General features: G+C 37.3%; 1 protein-coding gene across 6 annotated transcripts in view; it reads left to right on the top strand.

The window, feature by feature from the left end:
* RIC8B (RIC8 guanine nucleotide exchange factor B) overlaps positions 1–18,250 on the top strand; it is a 99,523-nt gene that overhangs the window by 24,263 nt on the left and 57,010 nt on the right. For all 6 annotated transcript variants that reach the window (XR_009223936.1, XR_009223935.1, XR_009223939.1 and 3 more), the window contains exon 3: positions 12,196–12,804. Coding sequence is in view for 3 of the 6 variants with exons in the window: in XM_058568503.1 (XP_058424486.1) it covers positions 12,196–12,804 (609 nt within the window). In the remaining 3 variants the exon portion in view is untranslated. The remainder of the gene's footprint in view (positions 1–12,195; positions 12,805–18,250) is intronic.

Raw genomic sequence — 18,250 nt, 5'->3', positions numbered from 1 at the left:
TATTGGGTATTATTTTTTAAACGGTTTCTGCAGTCAGATAAATAAAAGAGTTACCTGTTTTAAAAAATTAAATAGGTTTCAGGGGGCCAGCCCGGTGGCGCAAGCGGTTAAGTGCGTGTGTTCTGCTGTGGTGGCCAGGGGTTCGCCGGTTTGGATCCCAGGCGCACACTGACACACTGCTTGGCAAGCCATGCTGTGGTGGCGTCCCATATAAGGTGGAGGAAGATGGGCATGGATGTTAGCCCAGGGCCAGTCTTCCTCAGCAAAAAGAGGAGGATTGGCAGATGTTAGCTCAGGGCCGATCTTCCTCACCAAAAAAAAAAAAAAAAATTAAACAGGTTTCTTTTCCATAATACATCTGAGAATCTTCAATATTTTAATAAGCCTTATAAGTTTCCCAGACTTATTCTCCCACGAAGCCCATTTTTTTTAATAGAGCCTTTTGCACTGCTATTGTTTGTTAATATTAAGTAGTCACTATAGCCCCTTCTAACTCTTTTATTATTATTATTTATTTATTTTTTTTGGTGAGGAACATCAGCCCTGTGCTAACATCCATGCCAATCCTCCTCTTTTTGCTGAGGAAGACCGGCCCTGAGGTAACATCTATTGCCAATCCTCCTCCTTTTTTTCCCTTTTTCTCCCCAAGGCCTCAGTAGAGAGTTGTATGTCATAGTTGCACATCCTTCTAGTTGCTGTATGTGAGACGCCACCTCAGCATGGCCGGACAAGCAGTGCCTCGGTGTGCGCCCAGGATCTGAACCCGGGCCGCCAGTAGCGGAGTGCACACACTTAACCGCTAAGCCACAGGGCTAGCCCCACCCCTTCTAACTCTTAACATTCTGATTCTGGAAAACACTCATTTTGTTTGGCTCTTCAGCTCTTTTCTGGCCTGTAGTTATTGTAGGGTTACTGCCAAGTTGAACTCAGTGCCTGTGCTGTGTGTGTAGCTTGCCCCTCTTTCTAACTGGAAAGTTATTGCATTTTCCTGTTTAAATAAAACAGACATTAGTCCTTGTCTTTTGCAATGATCACTTGCTCTATTCACTGTTGTTTCATTTTGATTTGGTTATTCAGTCATTGGCCCATTTTTATTCTAAATTAATCTGTGAATCTTAACCTGAATTTCACCGACAAATAGTAAAGATTTTTGAAAACCTCAGCTCTTTAAATCCTTTTGATGATCACTGATGTTGGAGGGAGAATTAGATGTCAAATCTACATATAGGCTTATGATTTCAATCAGAAAAACAAGCCTCCTTCAAGATACTGCTATTGACTGAGATCTTTTATTATAGGTCTTATTGTTGGAAATGTACAATTTTAGCTCTTACTGTATACAATCATCTCATTTAATAAAACAATACTGTAATACAGAGGGTCTTAACCCCATTTTACACATAATGAAACTAAAGCTCAGAGAAACCAGATAACTTGCCCAGATTTCACAGGTAATAAATAGCATAGTGAAGTCTGTCTGACTCTGCAACTCGTGTTCTCTTTTATACCATGTAGCCTCTTACTAAGGTGTGGTAATACTATATGTAGCACATGCATTGTAGTTATAAGGTTAAGTAACATTTATGGAGTATTTATTTTATTCTAGGGCAGCATATACACATTATCTCATTTAATTCCCCCAACAACCCTATGAAATAGGTACTGTCATACCCATTTTACAGTTAAGGAAATTTAAAAAGTTGACCAGTTTATTCAAATAAGTGGCAGCTGGGAATTAAACCCAGAGCTTTAATGACCTGTTGAATATCTGGCCATAATACTCATGGCGCTTTGAAGATGTCACACTTAGCATGTATGTGTGTTAAGTATTTATTCAGCGTATTTGACAGCATTTTTATACCTGTGGAAGAAAAAGAAATATATCAGACAAGTCCTACTCCTCCCTCCCAAAACCTGATGAGAGAGATAAGAAGTCTTCATAAATATAATTTAAGATCAGAGCTGTTAAGTGCTATAAAAATGGTAGAGATTAAGCACTCTGAATTTAGAGGTGGAAGAGGTTACTTCCTGCTGGGAGATGGCAAAGAAGATGACAGTTGCTTTGAAGATAGAAATGATTTGGGAAGATCTGGGTGTTTTAAGAAGGCGTTCTAAGTATAGGAAATAATATGAGAAAAGGCACATAGGTTCACCCAGGTAGTAGAGAGCAGGTTTTTCGGCCTGGATCAAGGCTATTATGACAATAAGTAGAGTATGAGTTTTGGAAAGGTGAGTTATGGAGAGTCTGACCCCTTCCTAGTTAGTGAGTTTGGATGCATTTTATTTAAGGTGTTCACTGTGGGACAGTTAAGGAGAAATATCTACCAGGCATAACATTTTCTTTGTGCTGCCAGCTTTAGGAAATGAGCCTCCTATCTCATGAATGAATGATAGCACCATCAGCCAAGTTGTCCAAGTTAGAAACCTGAGAGGCTCCTTGCCTCCTCTTTCTTCTCCACCCTTGATATCCAATCATTCTACCAATCATTCAGTTAATTCCACTTCCTTAAAACCTCGTAGCCTTCCATTTCTCTGCCTTAGTTCAGACCTCCATCATTTCTCACCTTCTTAACCGTTTCCTGTTCTGTCCCCCTTTCTTGTCCATTCTCCATATTGCCATCAGAGTGACATTTCCCAAGCACAAATCGAATGTTATTCCCTTGCTTAATACCTTGCAGTAAGTTCCCCATTTCCCTCTGGATTAATTCCAAACTGTTCATTCCCTTCAGCATACAGACACGGACTAGTATATCCTCTCTTTAAAAAAAAAAAACACCTCTCTTGACCTTATATTCCATCTTATTACCATCCCATATCTCTGCTTCTCTTATAGCCAGATGTCTTGAAAGGTATGTACTTCTCTCTCTACCTTCTCACTTCCCAAATACTCTCCAGAAACTGCTTTTATCGAAGATTATTGGTGATCTAGCATTGCCAAATCCTTATGCTACTTGATCTTTCATCAGCATTTGAAACAGTTGACTACTCCTTCCATAAAATACTTTCCTGTCTTGTCTTCCAGAACACCACACTCCGAAATTTCCTCTTACCTCTCTAGGTGATACCTCTTAATCTCCTTTATCAGCTTCTTCTCCTCCCAGCCTCTAAGTGTTGGCATTTTTTGCAGCTCTGTCTTAGTCGTTTTTTCTATATATTTTTCTCTAGGTGATTTCATCCATTCCTGTAGCTCGAAATGCCTTTAAGCTCTGATGGCTGTTTAGAGCTCCAGCCACATACGTTCCGCTTCCTGCTTGACCTCTCTGTGGGCATTGCAAACTTAATGTGTCCATATAGAATTTTCCCCAAAACCTGTTCTTCCTTCAGTCAGTCCTTTCTCAATAAATGGCAGTATGCTGGCTTAAGCCAGAAACCTCCCTTTCCCCCACAAACAGCAAGTCCTGTCAATTTTTCCTCAAAAATGCATATCAAATCCATCTACTTCTCCCTCTGCACTGCTTATACTCTAGTTGAAGCTGCATTTGTTGCCCTCCAATCCATTTTCCACACAGCAGCCAGTGTGATTTTTTAAAAATTTTAGTTGGGTTGTATTTCTCCTTTGCTTAAATTCCTTTGGTGACTTTTCATAGCATTTAAAGTCTAATCACCTTATCATGGCCTATAACACTCCACATGATCTGGTCTCAGCTTACTCGCCAGTTATATCTCACAGCAATCTGCTGCTAATGTCACCTACACTGGCTTTCAAGACCCTAAATACGCCAGGCTCTGCCTGTGATGCTCTTTCTTCTACTCTTTACACATTTAGCAACTTCTCACCATCAGAACTTGGTTTAAATATCACTCTATCTAAAGTTGATTCTTTCTCCAGTTATTTTCTATCATAGCATCCTGTTCACTTCCCTTACAACATTTTAATTATTTTTTATTTATTATCTATCTTTCCCCATTAGACTATGATCCCCATAACACATTAACAGAAATATGTCTGTTTTGTTCACCACTGACACTTATCACATAGCACAATGCCTTGAATATAGTAGGCACTCAAATTTGTTAAATGACTGAATGGAAATTGAACATGTATGTTTCAAGTGTCATCTTAGATGCTACTTCCTTAGGAAGTTTTTCCTTGAACTGGTCCATTTCGCTCCGGTAAGACTAGATTAGGTGCCTTAGGTTTGTACTGTCGTAGTTTTTTACACTTAAATCCGTTGTTCTCGGGGTAGGGGGACAATTTTGCTCCCCAGGAGACATTTGGTAATTTCTGGAGACATTTTTGATTGCCATGACTGGGTAGTGGTGGTAGGAAGGTGTTACTGGTATTTAGTGGGTGGAGGCCAGGGATACTATTAAATATCTGTAATACACAGAATAGCCTCTTGCAACAAAGAATTATCCAGTCCAAATTGTCAGTAGTGCCAAGGCTGAGAAACTCTGGCTTAGATCTATCAGAGCACTTATCACATTAATCTATAGCTTGTGTTTCTTTGTAATTCTCCACCGCTCACTTGTAAGTTCCTTGGAAGTTTGCCATTGTCTCCCAGTACCAAGGACATTGCCTTCCATTTATTAAATAGACACTTGAATTCTTGATAAATGGATGAATAGATGGACAAATGAATATACAAACCAACCATTGCACAACCATGGTCTGACTCTTGGTATTAGTTATAAGGAGTAGTTGCGTAGTCATTGAGGTGAAATGTAACTTCTGTTACTTACGGAATGATGGTACAAGAGGTCCTGTATGGTGCATTGATGGGACACTGTATTTCAAAGATGCGTTCTATTTAAATTTAAAGCTAAGTTGTTGCAACAAGGAGACCCCAAGATAGAAGTGATTTAAGGAATATAGGTTTTTATTACCTTTTCAAGTAACAGTTGTGAGGTGATCAACCAGGCAAGGAGGTGACTCTGCTCCATAAATTTATTCAGTGGCCCAGTTTCTTTCTAAGTTATCAAGTCATGCTTCACCATCTGATCATTGTGCTAGCCTATACTGGGCTGCCACTTCTAAATTCTGAGCTGCAGAAGGGGACAAGAAAGTGGAGAAGGCATGCCCACTGTCTTAAAGACCCAAACCTGAAAATGGCGTACAATGTGTCCTCACACATTCCGCTGGCAAGAGCTCAGTCATATGGCCATGAAGAACAGCTGAGGAATGTGGTGTAACTAGGCAGCCGTCAGCCTTGCTACAGTTCTATACTGTAAAGAAGGGAAGAATGGATTTTGGTGGACAGCTGTCAGTTTTCACTGCAATGCCTAACAATTAAACTAAGTCTTAGATAAGCATATTTATGAGACTTTATATTATTTCCTCATTAGTCTGGGATCTGAGTTAGTTTTACCACCTTGGTTATATAGTTGAAGAAAACTTACACAGGATAAAATGCATCCTCTAGAACAGTGCTTTTCAAATTATTTGTGATTGAACAACCAAAGTTTTTGTTTGTTTGTTAATTTTTTCCCTCATTTGCAGTTGACCAGTACTTTTGTAAAATACAATAAAAATGAATCCTTAAAAGAAATGATCACATCTTTGGATGTCACAGCAAAGTCAAATTATTATAAAGGTTTCTAAATGCATACTATCAATTTTTTATATGTCAATTTATGTACCTATCTCAACATGGTCTAGTAACAGAGTTAATGAACTGGCACCAATTCTGCAGACACTTTTGAGTAACACTTGGCTTAAAAGCGTTTTCTAACTACCTCTTTTGGGTTGCCAGAGTATAGTAGACTAACTATGATGGCTGTCTTTTAAGCAAAGACATTTTCTTTATAAAACTTGACTTTTAATTTTTTAATATTTTTAGAAATCACCTTTTAAGCCAGTATATAAATCATGAATCATTTGAGTGCTCACATATACTTCATAGCATGTTTTCCTTATTTCATAGCTAAAGCCAAAGCTGATCCTAGTTTTACACATTCCTAGTGAAAACCCTACCATTCTGGAACTGGAAGAAGGTTGCCTTAGAGAGTCTTAATACATGGTATAGATGAAGAACAGGGCCTAATAAAGTGCATGCTCAAGATCACAGTTAATAGGGCTGGCCCCATGGCTTAGTGGTTAAGTGCGCACCCTCCGCTACTGGCGGCCCGGGTTCGGATCCCGGGCGCGCACCGACGCACCACTTGTCCGGCCATGCTGAGGCCGCGTCCCACATACAGCAACTAGCAGGATGTGCAGCTATGACATACAACTATCTACTGGGGCTTTGGGGGAAAAATAAATAAATAAAATTATTTAAAAAAAAAAAGATCACAGTTAATAAATGAGAGAAAGCTATGGTATGATCATTGACCTACAGTGAAAATCACGTTGGAGTCAGATGATCTGAGTTGAGTCCTGGCCTTCTACTTCTTAGTTAAGTGTCCTTAGGCAGTCCTTTAAAGAATCATGTAGTAAGTGTTCAGTAAGCATCTCTTAGATTGAGGAACATATATGAAAGTTTTCTATAAACTGTAAAGCACATAAGCAAACAATATTACTGTAATTATTAAAATTATGAAGCCATCCCTTATGATGCTAAGTCCACTGCTCTTTCTGGACTCTGCTGTATTTCATGCTAGAGACTTGTTGAGAACAGGAGTCATAATTAATACTGCATTCATTTAAAATTATATTTTAAGGACTCTGTAGCAATGTGGGAAAGTTCTTATAATTAAGTTAAAAACTTAAATTTAAAAGTCAGGAAACAATTATATACACATGATGATTGTATGTTAAAGTAATACACATGTTACTGATAACCAAGGGGATTGACTAAGGATAAACCCTTCTGTCCATGGCATATAAAATATACTAGCTAGTATAATTATGAATGTTTTTCCATTTTCTTTAATAGTTTGATTCATTTTACATTTTAAAAAACATATATATTTAAGTAATTTAAACTCTTCAGAAAAAAGAACCTTATATGAAGAGGCATACTTTCTGCTGCTCACATGAAAAGACTTTTGTACCCAATGGGGCAAACTGTCCTACCAGTACAATCACAAGAATAGCCTTTACTATTTCTGTTTTTCCTTCTTAGAAAGGAGAAGTGTTAATACAACATTAATAGACCTATACTAATGTTTTAGATTTGGGAAACTTATTAATCCAGTCAATTTATATTTTGGGTGCTTACTGTGTGCTAGTTGCTCTGCTGAGGGCTACAAGATTATGAAGAAATAAAATATAATAATAATCATCAGTCAAAAGTGCTTATTATGACCCAGAGTCTATTTCACAACAGCCCTATGAGATATAGGTGATATTATTCCTAATTTACAAATGGGAAAGTGAGGCTCAGAGAAGTTAAATAACATGTCTGAATCACACAGTGGCAAAGCCGAGTATTAAACCTAGGTCTTTCTGATTCAAAAGCCACTACAGTACGTTTTCTTCTCTCATAAAAAAGATGTCTTTTCCGCCTTCAGAGAGCTTTTAGTAGTTGAGGCAAACTCATGAAAAGAAAACTAACAAGAAGAATGTGCTGAGCACCAAATGATTGCTACAAATCATGGTTTGGTTATTCCTTGAAGAAGAAGAATGTTGAGGACTGAAGTGGTTAGGGAAAACTGTATATCAAAAGTCAATTTTAAGCTTAGCTTTGGAGAATGGTTAAAACTTAAATAGTCAAAGAAGGGAGAAGGACTGATGCATGTAGAAGTGAGGTGGTAAGAAAGCAAAAGAGCTCACTGTGAGATAATTTGGAAAGGAATATAGCTAGAGAGAAGGGTTTGATAGGGGAATAGTATGAAAGAGAAGACTCAAAAAGCAGGTTGGAGGATCTTAAATGCTAACCTGAGAACTTTGAGATTTTATCTTAGAGTAATATATAAAAGATAACCTGTACTGAACAGTTATCACATGCTAGGCACTATTCTAAGTGCTATACATGTGTGATGTCATTTAACTCTTAGAGTAAGGGAGGCCTAGAGAGGCTGAGTAACTTGCCAAGGGCACACTGTTACAAGACGGTAGAACAACCAAGGTTTGAACACAAGCAATATAAATCCAGAATCCCTGCTCTTAATCAGAAGAGTGTTCTGGTTCTAGAATCCATGGTAAGTTGAACAAGTTTCAAGCCCAGGACTACTGACCTTAAACAAGTCATAAGCTTCACACCTCTAGTAGTTTTTAACATATAAGTTAAGAAAGGTAACGTGACCATATGATGACATCCCATCCCCTATCACTGCCCCCCTTATACATCTTCAGGACAGTCAAGGAGAAGTTAAGGTATTTGTGTTAACAGCTTTCAACTCTGCCTACTTTTCCATGCTTATCAGGTCTATTACTCTCAGTTAACCCCTACACCCTAACATCCAAGTTATGTCAGTTCATTGTTAACCATAGTTCAGTGGTTCTCGGAGTATGGCTCCTGAGTCAGCAGCAGTAGCGTCAACTGGGAACTTGTTAAAAGTCCTGATTCTGGAGCGTCACTCCAGACCTACTGAATGAGAAATTTGGGCGTGGCGGAGTGCGTGCAACAATCTGTGTTTTAATAATCCCTTTAGGTGATTATGATGCATGCTGAAATTTGAGAACCACACTATAGAGTATACTCTAGGGTTTCAGTACAGGAGCAAACTACTGAAAATTTTTTTGGCAATACCTGGTATTAGCATTGGAGAACCATTTGGGATCTTACTCTTGAATCTCTGCTGCTGAGTCTTGCATTCTAACTTTATAGAAACAGCAATGGCTTACTAAGTTAATGAGCGTTTTAAAAGGGCTTTTTCTTAGACTCTTTGATTCTTAGTAATTATACTTTATAAGGATACCTAACCTTTGCTTTATGACTTTAGTTCATTCCTGAAAACCTGACCTCTAAGTGAAAAGTTATTAAATCAGAAAATATTTCCATTAATTTTAATGGAAAAAATTATATGTTCCATGATTATCTAAGATACCAAAATAATTTTCAGATTAAAAAATATATCGGTTGAACAATGAAAACAAGTTTGTATAAATAAATACTTTGAAAGTAAATAAAAACAGTTTGTACTTAAAATGTAATGTGATGATGGTTTATTGTACTTGTAAAAAGAGGAAGAGAAGACTTGATAGTGAGTAGTGGCTGGTGGAGGTGGAATACAAAGGAGTCTTTCTTTGGAAGGTGCTGGAGAGTCAGGTGGTAGACTTTAAGGCAGGTAATCTTTGGGAGTTCATGGTTATCTTCAACTTCAAAATAGTTATAGTACTCCTGGGCCAGCCACTGGGATACGGATGAAACATAGCCTCTGTTCTCAGGAAGCCTGGAGAAGGAGTGAGGTGCCCCAACAGCTCACTCTATAAAAAGGCAAAAACTGAGTGCCTGTTTGAGGCACAAACAGAAAGAGAGCAAAGGAGGGATTGGCTGGGGAGGCTTATAGACCCCTCAGTGCTTGAACCCAACCTTAGAAATAGAGTGGGGTCCTGACTGTTGGACATGGTGGCAGGCCAAGCCACGCTAGAGGAACAGTGGGGGAAAGGCTCAGAACATAAGGTCACAGGCCTGGGAGTTGGTTTGGAGCACTTGGAAAAGAAAGGGGAGGAGATGTGTGACAGAGACAGCAGTAGGAAAGGGGACACTGGGCTCATTTCAGCTGCATTCTGTAGGCAACAGGGAACTATGGAAAGTGTTGGAAGGGAGCAGGGCATGTTTTAGGAAGAGTAAAATCAACTGAAAAAATAGTTATAGCACAGAAAAATATTGTTAGGGCAAAATACAGGAGCACCTTTGAAACACAGAAGCAGTGTACACACTCAGCAGATGGAGGAATCGTAAAGAGTGCTACCTCTTCAGTCCTCTTGCTCTTGGTGTACGTATGCAAAGCGAAACTTCTGATTCATCCATATGTGGTACACGATTTATTAATTTGTTCTTTATAATGTTCTCTGAATAGAAATGATTGTATTTCTATTTCTAGTACATCAATGAGTGTGTCTATTAAATATCACTTCTTTTGTTATATTTTGAGTATGTCTTTAATTTTTTTTTAAGTTGTAGTACAAAAAAAGGGGAAGGAGGAGTCATTGTCCAAAAAAGTGGTATTACTTTTCAAGAGACATTATAGCAAAAGCTACCTAACAGTCATTATGTGAGGCAAGTGTGTAATGAGAAATCGCATGTTTAAGAACAACTATGATTGAAAACTGTGCTTTAAAACTAGAACTCTTTTCTTTGGTTGCTAGTTGATCTGCTGCAAGCCTTTAGATGAGGCAGTTTTTAACTATAAATTTTATAGTGCCTCTAATGTCTTTCATGTCTTGGCTATACCAGCTGATATTTGTGCTTTGCTCATTTCCTTTCTTGAGTCTGAAGGTAGAGGAAGAAAGGAGCCATATTGCCTATAGATTTTTTTGGGATTTTATTGTTGCTGTTGTTTTTGGTTTAGAAAGGAAGGAGTTAAAGATGTCTTTGTTTTATTAGATATGTAGAACTCCAAATTCACATATAATATTTTATAATACCTTATTTGTTACATATTTCTTAACTTAAATAGAAATGTAGATGATTTCTCTCTTGAGCAAAATTATGTGGGAGCAAAGGTTATCTGACTCCATCCCCAGGAATATACCACATAGGAAGTAGTATGTAAAATGTATTTTTTTTTTTTTTGTCTTGGATGTGAAAGATCTAAATTGGAGAAAATTTTCCCTCTATTGTATATTTTTAATAATGGGCATATTATGCTTCCCCCTCCCCCAACTGCATTCATTTTAAAAAAATGCTTTAACAATCGTATTAAAACATTAAATGAAAGTCCCTCTAGTTATCAGTTATGGCAGGGATAGAGTAGTTGTTACAAAATTTTTTTAGCTTGTCAGGTTAATTTCCTTCCCACCTCCATCTAGAGAACATAGTACATTTAAAATTGCATTTCCATAACTGTACAACTGGGATGTACTGAGAAGGTGCACATAGCCTGGGATTCCTGCCAAGATCATAATGCTTAACCCACAGCCTCTTTTTAAAGAGTTAAAGGCTGATGACAGGTTAATATAAACTTTGTAAAATCTTATATTGGTCATAGTTGTTGTTGCTATTGTTTTTATAAAGTATAACAAGTACAGAAATGGTCAGCAGTGGAACTGTTATACTGGCTTACTCCACATATAAGACGTGAGCTTGAGAGACCCAGACCTGCAGTTTATGGAGAAGAAGGCTGGACACTGAATTTTGAGAGAATGGTCAAGTGGTTCTTAAATTTGGCGCTGATAGAAATAACCTTTTTTCAAAAAATACAAGATAGAGTACACTTTGAGTCCATCCTAAAAGAATTGTTTCTGAGATAGGGGTAGCAAGATTTGGAACCATGACTACTACATATATTTGTGTCATCTGAGCCCTACACGAAGAGAACAAAAGGGAACTAAGATCCTGCCCACTCTCTGAGCTTCCCAAGCTGTGTGTCCTGGCACAAGGCTGCCCAGAGGAAGAGGCACTTTTTTGTAATTTGTTCACCCAGTAGGAACACTTTTTTGCAGTTATTTGGCCTGGAGACAGGCACCTTTTTGTGATTGTCTTAAAGTCGTCATATATGCTAGCTGAGCCTTCTTTGGAACCCAACACTTGAAATAATTTTCAGCAGTTTTGTCAAAAGAAGATCTTCTCTGGGGTCATTTGATGATTAAGTGTTATTACATGTTGCTGAAGAGAGTTCTAAGATTTATAAAATGTGGGACTACTGCCATAGAACTATAAATCCGGAAGATATAGCACAGCTAAAACTCAGCAGAAGTGCATGCTTCTCTAAATCTTTTTACAAGAACCTGTACTTGTGGGCAACTGTGAACCAATTCTCGAGGCATTAATCTTTACTTCTGAGAGGGGAACAGCTATGATTCAGATTGATTGCCTTCCATCCTGATATTCTGTGTAGTCTGTTAAAAACCATTGAGAACAAAGCTATGTAAGACATTTGAAACTAGTCAATTTAAAAGAGAATAAGTGATTTTATACAAAGAATATTGGGCTGGTAGTGAGGAAACCCATACTCCAGCTCCTACTACCCCACTAATTCACTCTGGCCCGGTACAAGTAACTTAACCTCAATTTCCATATCTGTAAAGTGAAAGCAGTGCACCAAATATAAGGTCTCTTTCATTTCTAACATTCTGTGATTTTAAAAAAATAAAAATCTTTTCTAACCAGATCCTGAACTGCTATTAAATACATTGGTAGCGAAACATTCTGTTTTAGATCATTTAAGCCAAATAATGATTTTTGCATACTCGTTCTTATTTTTCAGAAACTCTGTGAAGGCATATTTAAAGTCCTTGTAAAGGACATCCCAACAACATGTCAAGTGTCCTGCCTGGAAGTTCTCCGCATTCTCTCCAGAGACAAAAAGGTTTTAGTTCCTGTAACAACCAAGGAAAATATGCAGATACTGCTGCGACTAGCCAAGCTAAATGAATCGGATGATTCTTTGGAGAAGGTGTCAGAGTTCCCAGTTATTGTGGAGTCATTAAAATGTCTGTGTAACATAGTGTTCAACAGTCAGATGGCACAGCAGCTCAGCCTGGAACTTAACCTTGCTGCAAAGCTGTGTAACCTCCTGAGAAAGTGCAAGGACCGAAAATTTATCAATGACATTAAGTGCTTTGACTTGCGCTTGCTCTTCCTCCTGTCACTTTTGCACACCGACATCAGGTCACAATTGCGCTATGAGCTCCAGGGACTACCGCTGCTAACTCAGATCTTGGAAAGTGCCTTTAGCATCAAGTGGACCGATGAGTATGAATCGGCCATAGACCATAATGGACCTCCTCTCTCACCTCAGGAGACAGACTGTGCCATTGAGGCCCTCAAAGCTCTCTTCAATGTGACGGTAGACAGTTGGAAGGTGCATAAAGAGGTAAGACTGAGAAGGTATTCTTATCTACCTGGAATTTAATTGGTCTGAGGCATCCCTAGAGCTTCCTGCAAAGGAGGAATGCTAAGTTGGGAAATGGAAGAAGTTTCCAATTCCCCCATTAATAAGTTCTATGACTCAAGTTACATTCTTAACCATTGTAAGTGTTATTCTTTCCATTTGTATAATACTTATCAGAAGAATAGGGTGAAGATGGACTACTGTTTTGTAAGATCTCAAATATAATTCCTTTTCTGAGTTGTACTATTCCATGTCTTTTTTTTAAGAATGGCTCTTTCAGGAACAATGTTTAAATGATAAGATTTGAAGGGAAACAAAACCATGTGGTTCATAAAGGTATAGGCATTTTCACTGGTTGCCATCTTAAAGAAAAGATAAATCAGGCCAGTTGAAATGGATGAATCAGAATTGATGTCTACCCAGAAGAGTAAAACATGCTATGTGTATCACCTATCATCCCAGTCTCCTAGCATGTTACTTTATAGTGTTAGATAACTATCAGAAGTGTAGGACTACAACTAGATATTCATGCTTGTACACAGTCCTAGAGGACAAGCATAATTACACCAGAGTATGGGAAAGGTTATTTTAAACCACTTGACTTATTTCTAGACTAAGATCCTTTTCTGTGGCTTGGACCTTCCAGCAACCCAAAGTAAGGCTGATTTGATAGTTTGTATTTGAGTACCCACAAGAACAATATACTAAACAAGAAACTTAGTTTAAGGAAGTCAACAATTTTAAGTGAAGTGGACATAAACTGTTTTCCTTGCTTCTAGAATCTTAACATTTCACATTTACCCTCTGCCTTTAACCTTAAATAGCTGGTCAAATTTAGCCTCTGCCTTTAAGTAAAAAAGGAAGAAAAGTATTTTGGTGCCAGAGCAAATTATCTTTTCTGACAATTGACTTTAGGACTTAGGCTAACATTTTGCTGTGTCCATTTGAAGCAGTTCTCACCATGAATAAAGATCTGTTTTTGCCAGCAGCCTACTTTGAAAGGATTATCTCAGTGTAGTGCTATAGTGGGAGTATGCAGGCATCTGAGTTTTAAAGTGCAAATAGGTCTATATTTTGAAACCGAATATTTGAAGATCAGTCCTAACAGCTGTTTTAGATGACTGTAGTATGGTCAGTTTTTCCTGGGACTTGGCAGGAGAAGATATGGAAAGCCCACATGCTCCATTTATGCTCTGAAACCAAATATTTGGAAGTATTTAAAATGTTATGTCTCTATGCTTATTTGGTACCTTCTATGGTTATTTTTCTTACACTGTTTGTTTTGGTGTTTTTAAGTTCTCCGTTTAGTTGCAAGAGCTCTTCAGAGACTGTTGGTTTGCCATTGTTGGAGCTGCTGTTATTTAAGTAGTGCCCAAAATAGTTGCTCACACTGTTCAGATTCCTGACGGAAGGGTTTATAATTCAGTGGCTGCACATCAGTATATGAGTGAGAGGACATGTAATAAATATCAGTTGTAATTAGCCCTCATTAGTGTACTTCGGTTATAAGTAATAGTGGGGCTATAAGAAGCTTTAGAAAATGTTGAAGTGGCAAATATTCATTCTATGTTAAAGAATGTTTTTTCTCCAAAAGATAATGTGAGAAAGAATCAGTAGTCCTGAAGGTAGGCATCTTAGCAGACCTAGTGCCTCTTGTGATTCATGGATCAGTTGATACAACCATTATAAAATGTGCCCAGTTAAGGTGACTCTGGGCTATTATTGAAGCTATCGGAAATTTAAACAGTATTGAAAACAGGATCTTTGGAACTCATTTAGGCAACAGTGTGGGGAAGGTTATTTTAAACCACTTGAGTTTCCATGAGTCTCCAAATTCAAATTTTAGCAAACATTTCGTGAGTCATTTATTCAGTCAACAAATATTTATGGACAATTGCTAAGTATTATATTGAGTGTTGTGTAATATGTTGGCAAATAATAGGCATAATCTTTGTCTTCATGAAACTTCAGTTTTGTTGGTGAGACAAGTAATAAATAAGTAAACAAATTTGTAATTCAAATTATAAGTGCTATGAGAGAAACAGTGCAATGATTGAGAATACTTAGTATAGTCAGAGAGGACCTCTGGTGGTCTCTCCTGAGATCTGAAGACTGAGAATGATTCAGCCATTTGAAGAATGGGGAGATGAACATTTCCCAGAAATTGAGCAGCATGTGAAAAGAAACAGCAGTCAGAGCACGGAGTACTTTTTAATGAGGTACCCACAACTTAGCATAAAGAAAATCTATAATAAGGGTGCAAAGAAACTTGCCAGTAAGAGTCCATTTACTTGGATTTTAATATCTCCTTCACTGTCAGACAAAAGACATCTTTCTCCAATTCAGCAAGCACTTAAAGAATTGTTATACTTTAAAATATCAACTGAAATAAAGGGATGTGGAAAACTTACTATACAAAAGAATCTAAAATATAATTTTTAAAATAATTAATATTATTTTCCTTATTATGAAAATAATACATGCTGATTGTATAAGATCTAAGGGCAAAAAAGCATACAAGCAATAATACAAATCACCTATTAACCCACCACTCAAAGATAAACACTACTGCATTTTGATGTATATCTTTCTAACCATTCTTCACTATATAATATATAAAGATAAACATATAAGGGCTGGCCCAGTGGGGTAGTGGTTAAGTTCGAGGGCTCTGCTTTGGCAGCCCGGGGTCCGCGGGCTCAGATCCCGGGCGCAAACCTACACGCTGCTTGTCAAGCCACGCAGTGGTGGCAGCCCACGTACAAAATAGAAGAAGATTGGCACAGATGTTAGCTCAGCACCAATCTTCCTCAAGAAAAAAAGAGGAGGATTGGCAACAGATGTTATCTCAGGGCCAGTCTTCCTCACCAAAATAAATAAATATAAACATATCTATAATTTTTTTTTTTTACAATAATGTAGTTGTTTTATAATCTTGATCTTTTTTTCACAATAAATATTCTTGAAGAGTAGTGGTTTTCAAAATGTGTTCCTTGAAACCATAAAGTTCCTAGGAGTAGCCTCTGGGGATGAGTTGGCAGTGTTCCAGGTTCCCCACCCTCACTTTAAAAAAAGCATCTTTGGCTGCTGTTGTTTCTCTTTAAATTTAGGTTATAACCTGATTTCATGTGGAGAGTACAAAGAGTTCTGCAACCAAAAGAAAGTTTTGACAACCACTTTGTTCTCCTATTTGTTAAAGATTGATAAATCCTTAAATATACTTGAGAGTATTCCTTCATAAGGATTTATCAATCTTGAACAAATCCCCTGTGTATAGGCATTCACACTGTTTGAAATTGTTTGCTATTTTAAATAGTAATAGAGTGAATTTTTTTGTTGTGAAATCATTGTAGATAAATTCCTGAAATTGGTGGGCCAACGAGTTTTTCAAAACTTTAAGGTTTTTTGATATGTATTGCGAAATTGACCTACAGAAGAATAGTACTGGTTTATACCTTTTCAAACTCTGAGCATTTTACTTTTAAAATCTTTACCGATTTCACAACTCAACCATTACAGAAAATATAGATCTTTGGTTTTGGTTTTAACTGTTTTAGTAGGTATTTTTATGACTGTTCATTTACAATTCACCAAAAACAGAAAATTAATGACTAGATTTTTCTTGAGGTTTAGCACATTAGTCTCATTTGTTCATTTTAGGTTCATGCCTCACTGTTAGATTCCTGCCTGCCTGCTGATGATATCAGAGATTAACTTGGAGGTTCCTTTCCATTCAGTAGGAAATATAACTGGTTTTATTTCCACATGAGGTGTCAGTCTGTCTTGCTCCCTCCTTCCCATTCTCTTTCTTCCCTTTCCTAAAGACAGTATGTTTAAGAAGGTTAGATGATTCCTTTAGCAGGATCTGAAGTCAATTCTAGAAAAGTTAATTGAAATGGGCTTGTCTTCCTCCTGCATTAACACTTTGCTAAATCTCTGTGTTGATGGAGGACAAGTGTTATTCTAGAGATCCCTTACTTAGCACACGTTCCCTTCTGCAGTGTTTTCTGGGTATCACTGCAGTGTAATGAGAAGATACAAGGACCAACAGACATGTTAGAGCCAGACAACCAAGTGCAAACAGAGAAGTAGTACAAGTATCTGAGTAGTGAGAGGATGCTATTTGAGTGAGATAAAACAGTGAGTGTCCACAGAAGTTAATTGAGAATGTCACATTGTAACAGAAGAGGTTAGTTCCATGATTATTTTAGAGACTTTGAAGGAAATATGAAAAAGTATGTGATATTAATTAAATAAAAATAAAGCTTCAAGCTGTGCCATGTTTTTTTCTAAATCATTTTTTCAACAAACATTTATTGAATACCCAATATCTGCCAAATTCTGTGTTAGGCACACAAGATGCAAGATAAAGCATCACTGTCTAACAGTCTAGTAGGAAAATCAGACATATAAACACAGGTGGATATACAACTTTGTTACATTATTTACTGTTCTTCTCTATATTTTATATATGTTTGAAAATAAAAAAGAATCACCTCAGCAATGCACAGCTGCTTCAAATGCCATATTCTAGCTCTTTGGGGGTATGTCTGACCTCAATGGCATAGTCTTTCTGCTAAGCAACATACCTAGCACAGAGTAGGCATTCAGTAAATATTTGTTTAATGAAAAATAAGATGTGATATAGTTTGATACCTCTATAGCAGAAATATATAGGAGAAATAGCGCAAAGTTGGCAGGGAGGAAGGAAAGTTTATGATACCTTTTAAATTTTCAAAGCTATTGAAATATTCCCTAGAAGTCTAAATTATGTAACAACATTGTTTAGAACAGCAGATTTCTAGAGTTTTTTGAGTTATAGCACTCTATTTTATGACATTTATATCTCCTTTTGTAAGTTAATTCAAAAAAGCATTTATTATTTTATGCCCAGCACCATGTTAGACGCAAAAGATGTGGAGGTTAACCGCATAATCTTTGCCTGTAAGGAGACAGATATTTTTGAACTTATGCAATTTAGTAGGACAAATAACTATGGCAGAGGTGAGCAAAAGGGCTAGGGTAAAACTTAGGGTGAAGTGCTACCTGAAGTATAGCTATATTTCTAGGTAAGCGTGCATGCGTTTGAGCGTGTGTAGGTGTCTGTGTGTATGTTTCATTTTTTATAGAATTGAAATCAAATTTTTATTAGGACAAGTTTCCTAAACCTTCTTGAAGTAATTAGAACCACCCTAGGATAACAAAACCGTATTAGGACTCGTTGGTGTGAAGTATTGTCCCTTCAGACTTTCTCCTAGGCATTGATTAGATCGGTTGAAGGTTCTGAATGAACAAGTGTGAGGAAATTGATACCTTTACCAAACAAAAGTGAAATCTTCCACAGTTTGCACAGGAGAAAAAAAGCGACAGTACAGTAGTAGAATCTGTAATTAAGAAGTGAAGGCTATGTAATGAGATCCTAAAGAAT

The sequence above is a fragment of the Diceros bicornis genome, chromosome 25 (assembly GCF_020826845.1).
Source record: "Diceros bicornis minor isolate mBicDic1 chromosome 25, mDicBic1.mat.cur, whole genome shotgun sequence".
NCBI classification, from domain to species: Eukaryota; Metazoa; Chordata; class Mammalia; order Perissodactyla; family Rhinocerotidae; genus Diceros; species Diceros bicornis.
This window is presented reverse-complemented; position numbering and strand designations above follow the sequence as displayed.